Below are 19,434 nucleotides of genomic sequence, written 5' to 3' on the forward strand. Positions count from 1 at the left end.
CCCTCCTTATTTGCAAAAAAAACTCAGACAGCCAGTTTTCGCAAGCCTCTTTTTTTTAGTATCACCAAGAGCGTTTTGCATGGACCGGAAGAGATGATAATCACTTGGAACCAGGTCCGGACTATACGGTGGGTGCAATAGGACATCCCATCCGAGCTCCCGTAGCTTCTGGCGGTTCATCAAAGATGTGTGAGGACGAACGTTGTCCTGGTGGAAAACAACACCATTCCTATTGATCATTTCTGACCAGTGTTGAAAAAAATCATCTTCGTTCAGCTCAACAGCTTATATTTTCGGGCTAGGTTGCATCGAAAACCTATATACTCCAAACGAAAATCAAAATGACAGATCCAAGCAACCATTGAATATGAGCAAATGAACTTTTGTTCATCAATATGTTTTGATGTTTATTTTTGCACCCAATGTCATTTTCATCTTGATTATTCAGAATGCCAGAACAGAATTTCATTTTAGCCAAATGAATATCAGCTGTTGTTTACTTTTAACCAGAGGTAGCTGTGTGCGGCTGGATTTTATGTAGGTCGGATTGTACTGATGCTTAAGTCCTTCCAAATCAACGCAGGCAACAAGAAGATTATGATGTATTGTAATCCATTTGACCATCGAGTCTAGGAGCAATTATTATTCAATTGCAATACGGTGTTTAGGGATCGTTCGCGATGCCGTTGTTACCGTCTCGCCAAACAAAATCCTGCGCGATTTCTTGCAAAGATCGTTTCATTGAGCTCTGTTCTCTAAATGATCCAGCCTGACTAATTTTATTTTATTTTTGAATTTTGGCTCAAAATCAATGCCAGAACGAATATCGTTTCGAATGTGAGAAATATCAATTTGTTGCTTTTGATATTCAAAGTACAGGGTGGGCCATTTAAAGTGGAAGGATTTGTTTTTGCAATAGCAAAGTAAAGAAGTGGAATTTTGAATTTTTTTTTTTTAAATTCATTTATTTTGGTCCAAGGAGATTTGTTCTAACTACTTTTTGATTATGATATCTCGTAAATGACCGCCTCTGGCCTTGACCGCAAAATGTGCCCTTTTTTCGGCATTTTCCATCACTTTGCCCAATGTTTCGGCCGATATGGCAGCAATTTCTTGTCGGATATTGTCTTTCAGCGCAGCCAGGGTCCTTGGTTTACCAGTGTATACCTTGGATTTTAAATATCCCCATAAAAAAAAGTCAGGAGACGTCAAATCAGGTGATCTCGGTGGCCAGTCATAATCGCCGTTTTTCGATATTAATCTTCCGGGGAACATTTCGCGCAATAATTTGGTCGTGGCAGCCGCTGTATGGCATGTAGCGCCGTCCTGTTGGAACCAGTAATTGTCCAATTCATTTTCACGAACAAATGGCAATAAAAAATCATTGTCCGATAACGCTCCCCATTCACGGTTACCGTTGCTCCATTTTCGTTTTCAAAGAAGTACGGAAGTACTGCTCACCGAATTCCTACGCATACCATTTGACGATTAGGCAAGATGTTGATTACCAATTGCTGCGATGACGCCTATTGATTAGACAATATACGTTCGACGTACATGTCAAAATCGAAACTGAGTGCCTGAAGTTCATCAAATCAAGCAAATTCGCGGTTTGAGAAATACGTACACTTGAGAGATGCAGACTTCAGAAGGAAACGTAGAATAAAATAATCGTTTGATAATTCTTCCGTTCACATATTTTGTCCTTTGCATCATACCAAACGTAACATGACTGTCATTAAATTTACTTGTAACGAAGAACATAATCTATCACAATGCATGAATTTACCTTATATGGAAATCTATCTATATATATAAAATGGAGTGATGTCTGTCTGTCTGTCTGATTCTTATAGACTCGGAAACTACTGAACCGATCGACATGAAAATTGGTATGTAGGGGTTTTTGGGGCCGGGAAGGTTTTCGTGATATTTTGAGACCCCTCCCCCCTCTCTAAGGGGGGGTTGCCATACAAATGAAACACAAATTTCTGCATTACTCGGAAATTAACCAAGCAAACGAAACCAAAGTTGGCATGTGAAAGTTTTAGGGTGCAATAAATGTTTCTATGATGGTTAGACAGTCCTTCCCCCACTCAAAGGGGGGGCTGCCATACAAATGAAACACAAATTTCTGCATTACTCGAGAATTAATCAAGCAAATGAAACCAAATTTGGCATGTGGAGGTTTTAGGATGCAATAAATGTTTCTATGGTGTTAAGATACTCCTTCCCCCTCTCTTAGAGGGGGCTGCCGTACAAATGAAACACAAATTTTTGCATTACCCGAGAATTAATCAAGCAAATTAAACCAAATTAGGCATATGGAAACTTTAGGGTGCAATATTGTTTCTATGGTGGTTAGATACCCCTCCCCCCTCTCTTAGGGGTGGCTGCCATACAAATAAAACACAAATTTCTGCATTACTCGAGAATTAATCAAGTAAATGGGCGGGACGAAGTTTGCCGGGTTAGCTAGTATATAATATTTTCACTCACAAAGCAAATATATTGAATTCAATTGAATTCGGGAATTGTTTCATTCAATCAAAAATTTAAACAATACAAACGAATGATTGCTACGATAAGGTAGTCCCACGTCAACCTTGCGGTTATATCATAGATATAACACACCCAATTTTTTATTATCGCATTCAAATAAATTTAAAAGCTAAATTTTGTTCACAGACAATGAGCCGATAAAAATGATAGACCTGTCAAGGATCTTGTAATTCCACTGTCCGAAACTGCGCTGTTATCTTTTGGATTCTCACTGGATGAGCCCGGTGAGCACGCATCTCGCATCTACCTTATGGTCAAACTGGGCCTTTTAATGGATAAGGACGAAGCTATGAGCACAGATGATACTCTATCCGCAACTACTGATGAAGATGCTCCTCCACTAGTGGATGACACCGAGGATGCCTCACACATGGAAGAAGTTGATTAAACATATACGGTTTTCAACTACTTAAGTAGCTTTTCGTAATTTTTGAAAGTCTGATTTGTGTTTTTGGAGAAAGGAAATGGTATGCTGAATTGAGTTTCTCGTATCAGTTAGGGTCAACTATTGTAAACTTTCAATTTAATGTTGTACTGCGTTATAACGGCTGCAGAAGATGTATATTCTTGTCATTTGTAATAGCATACCAAATACTTGAACTGACTACATGTTAATAATAAATATAAATTATTCCAAAATTCACAGTTTAACTGGATTGCATTCGAAATTGCCGAAATTGGCAATTTTTCCGAGCTGTCACTTCTCATTCGCGCATCAGAATCAGTCCCTATATGAAAACTAAACATTTTGAAAATTGATATTTTTCGAAACATCCAGTGTGAATCCCTATTTTTTTTATCGTTAGTCATCGGTTATACCTTGTATATGCCGCAAACGGATTCCAATTTAGTGATTCAGTTTTTTTTAAGATAACTTTCAAGTTGAACTTCGAAAAAATCGTTTCAACTTGTCCCGGTGTACCTTACTACATACCGATGCTACTTGCAAGGCACCAATTGTGTTTACTGTTTTAATGCTATTGGACTACCGTTTTACGCATAGTTCCCACATGATACTTTTTCGCAAATTTCGATGTTTTTGTGCATAACCCTTCGGAAAAACACAAAAAAGTTATTGCTTGTTCCAAGTATTTCAAAAAACAATATGAAGTTCAATTTTTCCATGTTGATATGTTAGGCATGACTGTCCCACCATGAATTTTAAGCCCGTAATGAAGCTCGATCTTGTCTCATTTCATTAAACAATAGTTTGGTGCTTATAAAAAATCCGGTGGCCCATTTCTAAACTGAATTGTTTGATGCTACTGGTAGACAAATATGTCAGAAAACCTTGATTGTGTTTTTCTCAGTTGCTGATTTTGGAACATGGGACAACTATGCGTAGAACGGCAGTATATGCCTTCGAAAGCTTTCATTATTTCATACATGTTCAGTGTACAGATTTCTTCTTTACCCCCAATATCTTCCTGTTAGACGCAGTCCTACGTCAAAATAGCATTAATAATTATGACACTCTTTGTTTGGTTATTAGATGATCTACATTCATAAAAGGGAAAGTCTGAACCTAAACAAATCAGTATTTCAATGATATCCAAGTTTGTCAGTATGCAGGGCTGTATTTTCCGAATCGTGGTTTGTATAACCCTGTATTTTGTGCTGATATAGAACAAAAAGTCAAATTAACTTGTTTCTATCGTCTAAAAAAACACAGTGTAAGATAAATATATTATGAGGGAATGCCAGTGCCAAAACCGATTTGCAAAATATTGTTTCGACAGATCTATCTGTGAAAATACACTACTTTTGGGATGGTCGATCTAGGAAGGTCTGGCGATGTTTATTCAATAGATCTAATCTGGCCACCTTGCCACAAACAGTTGGAAAAAAACGCGCCAAACAGCGATCGTCGTCAGCATCGATCATCAAAAATCACCATCATCATGCTCGCAGTCATCATATCGGATTTTGATTAGACGCTCTCGTACTTGTTATTGTTTGCGCAAAGCGGCGTTTTCCGTTAGCGCTGGGTCGGAACCCAGCCAGAGTGGAGACTGCGCCGAAAATCTCCACTCCGCTGAACCCGCGAACCTCGGATCAAAACGGAAGGTAATAAGAGTGGATGGATGGATGGGAAACGAAAGCCATACTGTCATTATAGTTCGCCAAGAGACCCACAGCAGCCGCATTTGAATACACACCGGGGACCGGGGCAGTAAAGTGTGCAGATCTTTTCGCCCGAGTTTGGCGTTTTGGCCCATTCACGTTTCGGTAGTCACGCGGTCGGGTTCAGTCCGGGAGCGGGAGCGATGAAGTTTCCCGGAAAGGTATAAACCGTTTAAAGGTTAAGACGCGTGCGTATTGCGGTGGACTTCGCGGAGTGGCTAACAGGTATCCGGGAGAACTAGGAAACATTTGAAGATCAACTCAGAAATTAACACAAAATAACCGTTAGAAAGTAAAGTGCTTTTGCCTTGGAACTGATCCGATCATGAACTGGTCCACAAGGTGCTCGGCAGCAGTGGTGTATATTGGCTGCTGCATGTTGTTTACCATCGCGGTGCATTGTCACACGATTCCATCGGCGAAGTGGAAGAAATATGACCGCAATGCTACTCTGAACCTCGTCGAATCTGTACCAGAGACGCAGGTGCATCGAACGCGCGACAGTGTCACTGCCAGTGCCAACGTGAGTGAACTTTACCGATCGCAGATGGAACGAATCAATTCTTCACTACAAACGGATAGCGCGGGTGAAATCTCTGGGAACAAGCGCTGGAAGTCGCAGAAAATTACCCCACCGGGACGAAGTCGAATTAACAATCGGTCAATGACAGCGTGCAATGAGATCAAGAGCAGCGTGGGGCCGAGTATACTACGGTCAAAGATGGGTCCGATAATGCAGAACCAAACAGCTATACAGATGCGTCAGGATACGAACCTTTTCGATCCGAACTATGGAAGGTTGGACGGACTCACGGAGTTACTAGCACGAGCATCACAGTCGAGTGATGTTGAAGAGTACTTCAGGAAGTATGTTCTGGATGGAGGTGAGTTTGGTTATATAAATAGGCTTATTGTTTTTATCTCTAATTATTTCAATGTGTCAATGAAAACAAGTGAATGTTAATCCTATACGTATCCCCGTGTTTAGTCTAGCAAAATATATCAGACGTGTCGTAAAATATATACTTTTGTTTTCGTAAGGATTTACTGCTTCTAAATACGACATTCTGGAACAGCAACAGCAAAAATTGACGTACCGTCATCCGGGGGCAAATTGATCACCGAGGTGAAATTGATCAAACGTATTACTGAAAACAAACCTAAATAAGTTTGAAACTTTTTTAATCTCACATGTTCAATAATCATCTGAAGGTTCTTTTTGTGAATGGCTCTCAACGAATCCCTTATTAAATTGCATGGGAATTAACATTTTACTGAATAGTATTTTCGCTTCCATTTTTAACTATGGTAAAAAACAAATTTCAACACTTCAAAACAATATTTATAGACGCTAAGCATATTAATTCACTTCTAGGCGATACTTGATGAGTTGAATAAGTAGTAGAATGCTTGTTATTACTATTCAAACAAGTGAAAAAAAACTATTTTACAAAAAAGCATCACGAATGACCAGAACCGAATCCCATCATGCGACATATCGAACGTCTTGGTTTGTCAAAACTAGCTCATTGGTGACCATTTTGAGGGTTTTTAGCCACATTAGGATAACCCGAATGATCTCCGGAGGACCTGCAGATTAGTGTTTAAATCGAGTTATGGAAAGGCATGACCACACCTTTAGGTGGGTTCAATCGGATTTTTGTGACCTCAAACCCTTGAATTATCATTAAAATGACCGTAGGTGAAGAAAATAATTGATTTTTTTTTACATTTTTGTGCACTAGAAGATCCTGAAAAATATAGATTGAACAATTTCACCCAGAAGCTACATTTTAAAAGTTTATACTAAAAATTGTCCAAATAAACGCTTAAGAATTTTTTGAAGAAACTTGCCATAAGGCTTTGTGGTCTTAGCGCCAGTACTGATTTTAAAAATAATTGGGTATAAATCTATAAAAAAAATCGGAAATATTCACATTTTTCTGAAATAAGTGATCAATTTGCTCCCGGTTTACGGTACTATTTTCTTTCCCACTTACGGTTGCATGTTGGATGTAAAATAAATTGGATATGAATACAAATAAATGTGTTGGAGAAATTGTTCATACTTTCAGTCCGTAATCGTGAACATAAGCCGGCAATCCAGCTCAAAATGCTGTTAGAATTGTAATTCTTCCTGTATAAATCTGACGGTATTATGCCTCAAATTCCCTATGAAATTAACAAAATATGATATCAAGACGTTAGAACCTGCGATACAGAAAAGTTCGGTTGATATAGAGTGGAAAATAATAGTCTATAACATTAAGCTGGCTCTTTTGCATCTCTGAAGGTTTATAAAATTGAGTGGTTTTATAGTTATGCAACTGAGTGTATATAAAAATAATAGAAGTTTGAAAGTGATAGAAGGCAGAATAAAATTCACATTGCAAATTTTCACAACGCGTTTATTAGACGCAAAAATTTTTCAAGGAAATAATACACATATGAAATTTGGTTACACTCTGCGGTCATATCAAATATTGTGTTATATTGTAAGGGTAAAATTGGTGTGCAAATTATCCATATAGAGCAATTCCACGCCAAATCAACAAAAACAGCATCAAATTTTTACCTGACCCTCTACGAGTTTTTAACCTTGGTACTTATGATGGAAGCTACTCAAAATTAAAATTTTCACTGTCATATGGCCAATTTAAATTTAAATTTTAAAAGGGCGTATTCAAAGTCATTGATCCTTCTTTCAAAAAATCGTAACTGAAAATTCAGATGTCTGAAAATATGATGTTTGACAAAGTTGTTGGAAAATAAATGAACTATCTAACAAAAATAGCATTTCAAATACACTGTACAAATCTGACTCAAAAATTGAATTTGATATTACATTTTTTTATAAACACCGTCCCTTCGCATTTTTTTTTGTGTATATTTCAATTGGAAAATCCTTTTAATTTAACAAAGTTTAACATACTGCATACTCGAGAACTAATCAATCAAAATGAACCAAATTTGACATATGGAGATTTTAGAGGGCAATAAATATGTCTATGGTGCTTCGGCACTCCTCCCCGCTCTCTAAACGGGGGCTACCATACAGATAAACCACAAATTTATACGTAACTTGTGAACTACTCATGCAATTGGAATCAAATTTGGCATATATAGGTTTCAGGGATTTATAAATGTTTTTATAGTGGTTTGACACTCTTCCCCCTTTCTAAAGGGGATGCCCAATAACTAGAGAACTAATTAAGCAAATTGAACCAAATCTGGCATGTGGAAGTTTCACGGAGAATGTTTCTATGGTTGTTAGATTCTTAAGGGGAGCTGCCATACAAATGAAATACAAATTATTGCATAACTCGAGAACTGATAAAGCTAATGGAGCCAAATTTGGCTTGCGAATGTTGCGAATTACCTTCCTCCTCTGAAAGGGGGGACGAAGTTGGCCGGGTCAGCTAGTAGAATATAGATGCAATTCAACATGATACACTATATATAACATATTATCCTCAGAACCACCGTTTTCGAGATATGATCAATTCCTAATATGAAAATAATATTGGTAAAATGTCGGAACCTCAGTCGTAGTCATCGTAGTCGTCGTAGCATCCAGTAGCAGATTGAATTTTCTAATATTTCACGAACAGAGTTTTAATTATTTTAGATTGGTTCTATCTCGAGAACTATTGGTCCTAGGATAAAACGTAGCATATGGTTTTTCATGTTTCATATAGCTTCATGTTGGAGGCGTACTGGTAACATCCATATCTCTCACGCTAAAGATCACGAGTTCAATTCTCACTCCCGACATTCTTCTGAAATGGAACGTAAAAGTGACGAACCAACCAAAAGTGTTGAAGGTCACTATAATACAGAAAAAGAAATCATGTTGAATCACATGTTGATTCTATTTTTAATATTGCTTTTCTGAAATGGATACAACTTCGCAAAGTATTGAAATTTCATAAAGTTTCCAAAATTCATATCTCCATCTTGGTCACGGCCCTACTACCTGTCACACTTTGTTAAATTGAAAAAGTTTAATAAAAAAAAATTACAAAAAAAATATCCAAGGGGAGGTGTTTCGCGATATTAAAGACTCCCCAGCGTTCAACGGAGCCATTCTGGTCCTGTGATCGAAAGTGTTCAGATTCGATTTCGATACATTCAAATAAATTGCACAAACAATAAACATATAATTAGAAAGTCATTGGCCAAGAGGATCTCTTGTCACAGAAAAACATTCTCCGACTTTCACTAGTACAGGTGTATTATCGAACCTGTCACTAAGGATACAATAGAGATCTATTACTTGGTACGGAAATATCGGACCATATTCCCGTATACACTTCACGGTGAAAACGAAATGAAATGTATCCGTGTATGGTGTCGACATCTGGATACGAAATTAGTTTTTAGCAAGGTATACTACTCTCTATCAGATTGGCCGGGCCGAAGGCGGTTACAAATTGCAAAAACTTAAAAGTATTAAATACACAAACTAAAACTGATATGAACTCTAATAATATAATATACAACAAATACTAAATGCTGAAAATGCTTAAGATATGCTGAACTTAAACAACAGAAAAACCAGCAATAGCCAATAAGATGCCTTCAGAAGTTCGCGATGACAAAGGTAACAAGAGGACCATTATCGGTTTTGGAAATCATTCCTCGTCGATTATTTGCAAGAGATGGACACACATTGTCCGTCCTCCGCTACAATATCGAAGCTGGAAAGTTTTTTTCCCCCTCCGTCAAAGTGATTTTTGGTTGTTTTTTTTCTTTTGACCATTGGTGACAAGTTAAGTGCCAAAGCATCCGGAACAGCGAGAAAGCAGCACCTCTCCAGCGACGCTGGACCGGTGTTCTGTGAATTGGTCACATTTCTATCTTCACCAAACATCAAACAGAAAAGTACAATAGAATAGTTTTTGCCGTCTCGCTATTGTGCTTATACCATAGCGTGCGGCGTTGTATAGCTCCCTGAATAGGGTTGTTCAAGTTGTTCGAACTCATCAGACTAAAATTTTTTTTTGACGTGGGACTACGTCTAACCGGAGTATATGGGGGGTAAAATGAAAACCTAAACATAGAACATGCAGGAAAAAATGCAAGATTTCGAATGCTTATAACTCGAACATTTCTTACTGGATCGGAAAGATGTTTGCATCAATTGATACGGAATATTTCAACGCTTCTATCGCAATTAATAAAATGTTATTTTTTATTAGATAAACAATCGAATAACTATAAAATGTTGAGCGTTATTTAAACGCCCTAACTACCTCGTTTTGATTGGTCCGATTTACGGTTTCCCCAACACAGCCATCATAACATAGCAGCCTTAGGAAAATCGACATTGCAAACACATGAAAGTATGGGGATATTTGTTCGCACCGAAATGTGTTCCCTAACACAGACTTCAAAACCAAGCAGCGTTAGAGAAATCAGCATTGTAAATACATGAAAGTCGGGGGTATTTTTGTTCCGACTGAAATGTGTTTCCCTAACACAGACTTCAGAATCAAGGTGTCTGAGGAAATTGGCATTGCATATTTATGCAGGTCAGGGGTATTTTTGTTCCGACTGAAATGTGTTTGCCTAATAAAAACTTCTAAACCGAGGTGTGTGGGGAAATCGGCGTTGCAAATACATGCAAATCGGGGTCATTTTGTTCTGACTAAAATGTGTTTGCTTAACATAGACATCAAAACCAAGATATCATCATACCAAACGTAAAAGGACCGTCATTAAATTTACTTGTAACGAAGAACATAATCTATTGCATGAATTGACCTTACATGGCATTATACAATCTTTTACTCACAAAGCAAATATATTGAATTCAATTGAATTCGGAAATTGTTTCATTCAATCAAAATTTTAATCAATACAAACTAATGATTGCTAAGCTAAGGTAGTACCACGTCAACCTTGCGTTATATCATAGATATAACCTCCCCATTTTTTTTTGAGTTTTTATTTAATAATTTTTTTTACGAAATTATTGTTTTTTTTCAAGAAGATTTTTTATTTGATCTAATTTTTAGTTTAAGTTAGTTTTTATTCTAAGTTAGTTTTAAGTTGAGTTTTTGCGCGAGTGTGTGCGGGTGAGTGTGTGTGTGCGTGCGAGTTTTTTTTTACCGTCTGCGCAACCGTTATGACATCTGCTGATGCCAATGTTGCGCGGACGCGTTATTATCAACAGTCCTTGAAGGCACCATGGGTTGTTTTCTTTCGGCCCAAGGAAAAAGCTTTGAGAACTCTTGATATTTCAAGAGATTTGCTGCGTAATTATAAGGGGGTCTCGATACATAAAGAGAGACCGGACAAACTGCGTCTAGAAGCACCGACTTTTGATGTGACCAGCAAGATTGTTGACCACGAAGTTTTTAATAGGGAGTATCACATCTACATCCCTTCTCGAGAAGTGGAGATAGAAGGTGTAGTAACCGACGCGAGTCTGAGTGTCGATGAACTAAAAAAAGCGTCGGGTTCCTTCAAAAACTCGATGATTGGAGATCTTGTAAAGATCCTGGATGTTAGAAATCTGCATTCAGCATCTTTGGAAGAAAATGAAAAAGTTTATAAGCCCGCACACTCTTTTCGAGTTATTTTCGCAGGTTCTGTTCCCCCAAACTATGTGAAAGTAGAAAATGTTTTTTTCCCAGTGCGCCTGTTTGTACCGCGGGTTTATAATTGTACCAAATGTAAAAAGTTGGGACACTCGGTTAGCCACTGCGGCAACAAATTTCGTTGCGGCAAATGTGGCGATAAACATAGTGAGGATTGTTGCACACAAACAGTGGAAAAATGTATTCACTGTGGCGAGAATCCTCACCCTCTACAAGAGTACCCAAGGTACAAACAGCACTCCGATAAAGTGAAGCGTTCTATCGCTGGACGCTCCAAGCTGACTTATGCCGAAATGCTAAAGACCGCATCAGCCGCTCAAAATGAAAACCAATTTTCGGTTTTGTCATCTCAAGAATCGGATTCTGATTCTGATGAGGGTCATACTTCGGCTGCACCAGAATCTTCAATGTAGGATGAATCATCAAAAAGAAAGCTCTCTTCACCAATGGTGCACCGTAAGAAAGCTAAAATGACCCTCGGGAGATTGTCTAATTCCAAGGGTAATAGTAGCAAAAAAACGAATCCGAAGGCTCCTTCTCAGCCAGTTCCTGGTTGCAGCAAGGATTTACGTCATTACCCAGAGAAGAGAGAAATAAAAACGCTGCTCCTCGATCTTCTCGTAGAAAATTTGCGTCTAATCGAGGATTGATAGCATTTTCGGACATTGTGGACTTCATACTAAACACGTTCAAAATTCAAGACCCCCTCAGAAGCCTTATTTCTGCCTTGCTTCCATCTTTAAAGTCTTATCTTAAGCAATTGACTGTTTCATGGCCCCTTCTTGCATCAATAATATCTTTCGATGGTTAATTCATCTAGCGTAGTAGAAGATATGATCAATGTGCTACAATGGAACTGCCGTAGTCTAGTGCCTAAACTAGACCCGTTCAAACTTTTACTTCAAAATTTTGGTTGTGATATATTCGCTCTTTCAGAAACATGGCTTTCTTCTGACACAGAACTCAACTTCCACGATTTTAATATTATTCGCCTGGATAGAGATGCTATCCCTGGTCATTATGCACAATGCTACAGTGCGTGCGGCAACTCTCGGTTGAGACAACGATACCTCATATCCATATCCCTAACCTGACCCGTCCCACAAAAATGTTGCCCTTCTAACCTCGAGTAAACCGCGAGTATTCGGTCGAATCCTACTAAACATAGCAATTAATTGAAACTTTGTATAAACAAACCTTGAATTAGCGGCTCCGCAAAGCTTATGCGATTGAGCCTTGCAAATAAATGAATTGTAAAAAAAAAGAGGACCATTATCAATCATCAGCATTTATGCCGGGTGGTTTTCTGAATTGTTTTGATTCAGCACGCGGAAATAAATTTATGCGTTTCCACATTCATATTTAAATAACAATATAATAAAGTAATTTCATTTACAAGCATATAAAAATGTTCATTATTTTGTTTAGCGTTATAAGATATAAGAAAAAAACACTAACGAACGATTGAATATCTTCAAAACAAAAACCTTCTTCCTATCTGGCATCTCTGCTGAAGCTAAAGAGGAACACACGAAAACAAGCTGACGTCATATCATGAAGCGCGGGAGACGAAAAATTCTTTCGCGTCTCACAATTCAAACACTCTCTGCAGCTTTTGCGCTCCACAGCTATGCAGCTCTTCAGCTCAACAGCTCAGCAGCTAAACAGCTCCGTAATGAGCTGATGAGCTGAGTTTTTTAGATTGCGAGCCGATCCGAATCCGCTCATTATGGTGAAGCAATTCGAATGAACAGCTCATGAGCGGATGGCACATGTCTATTCGAAACGCGAGCGAACATAACGCAAAACTTTTTGACGTGGGACTACCGGAGTATATGGGGGGTAAAATGAAAACATAAACACAGAACATGCAGGAAAAAATGAAAGATTCCGAATGCTTATAACTCGAACATTTCTTACTGGATCGGAAAGATGTTTGCATCAATTGATAGGGAATATTTCTACGCTTCTATCGCAATAATTAAAATGTTATTTTTTATTAGATAAACAATTGAATAACTTTGAAATGTTAAGCGTTATCTAAACGCCCTAGCTGCCTCATTTTGATTGGCCCGATCTACGGTTTCCCTAACACAGCCACCAAAACCAAGCAGCCTAGGGAAAATCGGCATTGTAAATACATGAAAGTATGGGGACTTTTGTTCTCACCGAAATGTGTTCCCTAACGCAGACTTCAAAACCAAGCAGCGTTGGAGAGATCGGCATTGGAAATACATGGAAATCGGAGGTGTTTTTGTTCCGACTGAAATGTGTTTCCCTACCACAGACCTCAAATCCATGGAGCGTGGGGAAATCGGCATTGCAAATACATGGAACTCGGGGGTATTTTTGCTCCGACTGAAATGTGAAATCGGCTCAGCAAATAAATGCAAACTGCGAGTACTTTTGTACTCGCTTGCCTTTGTGCAAACTAGAATATGTTTCCTTAAAACGGTCTTCCGGGGGTACTTCTGCACTCGCATCTTTCAGAAGGAAACGTTAAATAAAATAATCGTTTGATAATTCTCCCGTTCACTTGTTTTGTCCTAGGTATCATACCAAACGTAAAAGACTGTCATTAAATTTACTTGTAACGAAGAACATAATCTATCACAATGCATGAATTGACCTTATATGGAATTATACAATCTTTTTACCCACAAAGCAAATATATTGATTTCAATTGAATTCGGGAATTGTTTCATTCAATAAAAAATTTAATCAAAACAAACAAATGATTATTACGCTAAAATAGTCCCACGTCAACCTTCCGGTTATATCATAGATAAAACCCACCCATTTTTTGGCGTTGGCACCACACTCGTTTGATGGGCCGTAGTTCGGTCGTAGAATGAAAATATTAAATGAAATATCTATAAATTATTTATATTTTTTTATAGATTTCTGTGGTAACGGTCCCTTCAACACTGCCATCATATTTTTGCAACTCAATTTGAGTCACACATCGAAAAAACCCTAACATGGAAATGAAAATGAGCCGAGAGTAGACGCGCACATATTTCTCCCTCTAAACATCACTTGTAAGGGAAAGGCACTTCGTTATGAGAAGGCAAGAAAAAATAACTTTGGGTACTCCCACACTTCACTTTTATATCTGTCGATTTCAACGGAACACTTGCGAATTTCTGACCAATCAACACATCACGTTTACAAATTGTGTCGTAAAGCGGTTTGACTAAACACGATTGAACAGGTCGGATGACGAAACAAACAACCAAACGCGGAACGAAAAACAAACGCGTCTACACCCGATGACGGTCCGATCGAGCTCTCAATGACGTTTATTCAAATATGATCTTACAAAAGTCATTTCCGCCATGACATTAATATGTTGTTACATGCTACAAACCATGACACAAAAGAGAATGAGACAGCTCTGCTTCGGTTCGCACTTCTTGATACATGAGCATACGAACCAAAACTGTCAATAACGGTTTCGGCACAGAAAGATTTATTTTTTTTCTTTGGCTCTAGCGAACGATTCATATTCAGTTACAGCAACAGATTCTGATCCTGTAGCAAATCACTCACACTGCGTTCTAATCGAATGAAAATACTTCAACTCATTTACTTCCCCGGTTGTATTTCTTCCCCAGATGTATCTGCTTCATTCGAAGATGACGATGAGGACGACGAAAACGACGACGATGATGACTACAACGACCCCGAGGCCCGTTTCAAGAAGAAAAAGAAGAAACTCAAGTACAAGAAGTTCCTTCTGCCACTGCTGTTGGCTTACAAGCTCAAGTTCATGATGATGGTTCCGGCGATGATCGGTGGTCTGGTGCTGCTGGTGAAGGCCGCCGGTCTGGCCGGATTTTTCTTCGCCCTATTTGCCTCCGTGGTGAGCCTCCAGAAGCACCACTAAACAACTGACCAATCTAACGATGCAGACAGACACTGTGTGAGGTAGGTAAGAACGCAGGATGCTTATCTCGAAATTGAACGAAAGTGAAAATTCGAATGAACGAGGCTATTTTTGCGCTTTGCTTCGCTCTATTTCCGGCAGATCACTGTGCGAAAGCTGAACTGATAAGTTATAATATTTACCTCAGGTTCGGCATTGCGGCATGCGTAACACGGCGATCAATCGGAGATATGACAGTGGAAGAATACGTTTCGAAGGGAAAATGGCAACCAGCGAGCATGAAATTGAGAAGATCTTGATTGAGTAAGAGATCACCTAAACGGAAAGTAGTTGCAACGATCAGATTTAAACTCCGAAATCTAATTATGGTGACACCTGAGATGGAACATACAATTGATTCCCTAGGAACTAGATAGTATAAGTTATTTATTGTTAGTTTTAGTTTAGTGAAAATAATATATGTAAATAAATCATTCAACAGTCTCTGCAGAAAACGAATCTACTAATCCGATAGTCAACTACACTGATTCTTTCATCTCCCAATTAGCGTGTCAACAAATTATCCGAACCCATCATTCAACATTGTGTAGCCAGAAATTATACGAAACTAGGTCTCTCAAAGGGAGCTCGGTGCGTGTCTTAATTACAATCCATGTCCAGGTGTTTATGTACGCGTTTGAGAGCTCGTTCTTCGAAGCCACAATTATCGCCAGCAACTCTCTCGTGGCGGTGGAGAAAAGCATAAACACGCAAAATCATGTTCCTTATGGGAGATTCCGACTTTCAGAAACGGGGCAAATTCGTTTACAGTAATGAAAGGTTGCTGAAAATTTGTTTCACATCCCTCGCGTGGAATTAATTAGCATAAACTGAACTGAACAATTAATCAATAACACAAAATTGCGGATCCAGATATTACCAATGATCTCGCAAAAAATATTCTTGAAGATGGATGTCAGGCAATGAATATCTCTCCAATAGACCTATACAGAAGACTACTCTTTGCGAGGTTATTGCGAGGTTATGAAAAATCAGGGAAAACGCCGTAATTGGCAGGATTTTTCTGTGCTTATGACATTCTTTTGACGTAGAACTACGTCTTTCATTAAGGGTGCCGAATCAGAAAACAGGTGTAAGTATCGACTAGCTCAGAGGTTACTATTACCTCAGGGTCGGCACTTCACCAGAAACACGAAGCGGACTCACGGCTTAAGCGGTAGTTAGTAGAGGACACAATTGCACCATGGATTCAACAGGTATGAGAAGAGAAAGGTAAGTAAGGTAAGTATGTTTTATATATTTTTTTAATTCTTTTCAGGTGTTAGTATTCGAGGCGGCCGAGCAGGAATCGATGGAATTCTTGGATCGAGGAAGGTAAGAGAGATAAGTTTTTCTTTGGTGGCTACTCACGCACGATGCCCGCCAACGGAAGTCAACCTCATCGGTTCCAGAGACGGTGAGCGGGGGTCAAGCTCATCTAGTCCTCACCGTACTTTCCCCTCAAAAACGTCCGGTAGACTCACCCTTTGACGTGTGGAGCAACGATGACAATGGGGCTCGTTGTCCACTGGCACTTCCTAGAGCTGTGCGTTCTCCGTCGGACCAAGGTGAGGAGGGTTGAACGTCGCACGACCGTTGCGGTTCCCAGGAACGCGTCGTTTACCATCCTTATTTACTCTCGCACGGAACTCTTGAAAGACAAACTACTTCCAAAGTATCTATTCCGTTTTAATATACCCTGCGTTATCTATGACGGTCCGGTAGCTAAGAAGGAGTCGATCCGCTTCTACTTTCCTTTACGACTTTTTTTTTACCGAGGCTCCTTTTCCTTTCATCTCTCTTCTCACAGTTCTTCTCCTCTCTCTAGCTTTCCTTTTCTTCTTTTTTTCCCATTCTCTAGGCCGGAAACTCGCAGACCAGTTGTCGAGTTTTAGTACAGCTGTTAGTTGTTAGTTTTACAGATGTTTTTTTTTTTTGACAGCAAGCTACATCTTACAGGTAGGTATGGATAATAGAAGGGTAAGTATTTGTATGTTTTTATTTAAACTTACAGATTCAATTCTCATTCCATTTAAAAAATTCTTGACTTTGTTTTTTTTTTGTTTCGGTTTCGCTAGCGAACCGTAACACAGGTCACTTTTTTATCAAATAATGTTAACGTTAATAACTATTTTTGCCGCGAACGGATTTTGATGATTTATATACCAAACGAATCGTAAATTCCCTAAGATTTGTTTGATATGCTATACATTATAATCCCCTGGTGTATAATTGGTTCAAATTTATGAAAACTCCATTTTCTCATACATTTGTTCTGTTGATTTGTGAGCTTTTCTGCCGTAAATATCGAGCAACAAAGGGGAAATCGTAAGATTTAAAGTCTCCGTGAACAAAGGAATAGAAGAAAAACGAAGGGGAATATTTGCCTAGAGTATAAACAGTAGATGTGTGCTCCAGTGGCCGAGTGGTTAGCGTCAAACCTAACATGCGGGGGTTCGGGTTCGATTCCCGTTCTGGTCGGGGAAATTTTTCTTCAAAGAAATTTCCTCTGACTTGTACTGTGGTCACGCGTATTCTAGAGCTTGCCACTCAGAATGCATTCAAGGCGTGTTATTTGGCATAGAAATCTCAACTAAGTACTAATGAAAATGACGCAAGTAATACTACGTTGAGACGGCGGAGTTCCTCTAGGAACGTTAGTGCCATATAAGGTAAGAAGAAGAATAAACAGTAGATCTCGCTGAGGCAAACTTTCATCCATTCATCCGATCTTCGTGAGGACACCAACTAGACAACACCGTTGCTGGACGAGCTGGCTCGCAATGAGGTGGAGGAGTAATATGAGTAAAGGGTAGAGTTTTCCAATGGCCTTTTTGAAGGCTAGAGACGAATGAATTGAAGAAGTTCAAGTCTCTTTAATTTAGTAAAGGAAGGAAAGAAGACAAATTTTCAGTACCGTTCTAGATACGAAGCAACGCACATCGCTTGTCCTTCCTCGTTTTGCGCATGTCTTCGTTTCGGATTGAGCTGCGGAACACAAATTTCTGCATTACTCGGGAATTCATCAAGCAAACGAAACCAAATAAGGCATGTGGAGGTTTTAGGGTGCAATAAATGTTTCTATGGTGATTAGGCACTCCTCCCCCTTTCTAAGGGGGGCTGCCATACAAATGAAACACAAATTTCTGTATAACTCGAAAACTAATCAAGTAAATGGAGCTAAATTTGGGATGTGAGGGTTTTTGGGTACGAAAAATGTTTCTATGATGGTATTACACCCCTCCCTCTTCTGGAAAGTAGAGGGGGTCCCATAAAAATGATGCACATATTTGAATCAAACATATTCCAACCAAACATGACAATTGAAAATTTTCGGAAAACTCTTAAGGAAAATGGGAAAATTCGAAAAATTCAATTCACATGTGTTATACAATTACATAGTGACAAGTGCTGTTAGTCCATTTGATGTTTGTGCTAGCGAAATTGATCTTTGTTTGAAACTGGAAATGGATTTTAATGTGATGAAACGCACTGCTATATCGTCTTATATTTATATAAATAAAAATGGATCGCCGAATGTGTTGATAAAAGCAAAACTCGAGAAAGGAATTGTCTGATTTAGGGCTGTCTTTATTCTATAAAATTTTCTATATCAAACATTTATTCCATATAACGGAGAAACATGTTATTTGCAAGTGGTTGAAAAATCTTGAAAGAGAATTGTGTCTGAAAATAATCTGATATTATAACGACGAGTTTTGGTAGAAGTACTAGCAATTTTATAGTAAAAGGTAATTTTAAAAGGTAGATTAGAAAATCAATAATTGAACATTTCTGCGATTGAACCCATGAATGTGCACTTAGTAAGAAAACGTGGATGTGATAACGAAAAATTAATTTTGGGTGGGACGAAGTTTACCGGGTCAGCTAATGATAAATATACACAACGAGGGGAGATAACGGGAGGGAAATATTTGCGCTAGGGTATTAGTGATTAGTGAATCTTTGCTGAGGCATATATTCAGTCTATTTCCAAGTAGTTAACATTGTTTGTTTTCCGTCATCATAAAGGCTTCGTTGGTGCTTTTGACATTGCATCAATGCATTGAACTGACGCTATGGCGAAGCAGGCGTAAAGGTTGTGCGCCAACAAATATTTGGGGAATACCAAATAAATGTTGTGCTGGAATGATATAAGTTATTTGGGTTCGCGTGCCAGTCGTAAAACTACCTTCAACTAGGATTGCATTTGCG

The 19,434-nt window shown here is 38.7% G+C and overlaps 1 protein-coding gene across 1 annotated transcript; it reads left to right on the forward strand.

Annotated features, from left to right (window-relative positions):
• The first annotated feature begins 4,431 nt into the window (after positions 1-4,431).
• LOC129762348 (uncharacterized) lies at positions 4,432-15,616 on the forward strand. The gene is made up of 3 exons (XM_055760554.1): positions 4,432-5,570; positions 14,909-15,221; positions 15,368-15,616. Exons 1-2 carry the CDS (start codon positions 5,012-5,014, stop codon positions 15,178-15,180), a joined length of 831 nt encoding a protein of 276 aa, XP_055616529.1. The 5' UTR covers positions 4,432-5,011; the 3' UTR covers positions 15,181-15,221; positions 15,368-15,616.
• The last annotated feature ends 3,818 nt before the right edge of the window (positions 15,617-19,434 follow it).

Source organism: Toxorhynchites rutilus, chromosome 1 (genome assembly GCF_029784135.1).
Source record: "Toxorhynchites rutilus septentrionalis strain SRP chromosome 1, ASM2978413v1, whole genome shotgun sequence".
NCBI lineage: Eukaryota > Metazoa > Arthropoda > Insecta > Diptera > Culicidae > Toxorhynchites > Toxorhynchites rutilus.

Bases quoted from the DNA above. Each gene is read 5' to 3' on its own strand.
- LOC129762348 (XM_055760554.1), top strand. From the start codon at position 5,012: ATGAACTGGTCCACAAGGTGCTCGGCAGCAGTGGTGTATATTGGCTGC. The intron at 5,571-14,908 runs GTGAGTTTGGTT...TTTCTTCCCCAG, and splicing joins GAAGTATGTTCTGGATGGAG to ATGTATCTGCTTCATTCGAA.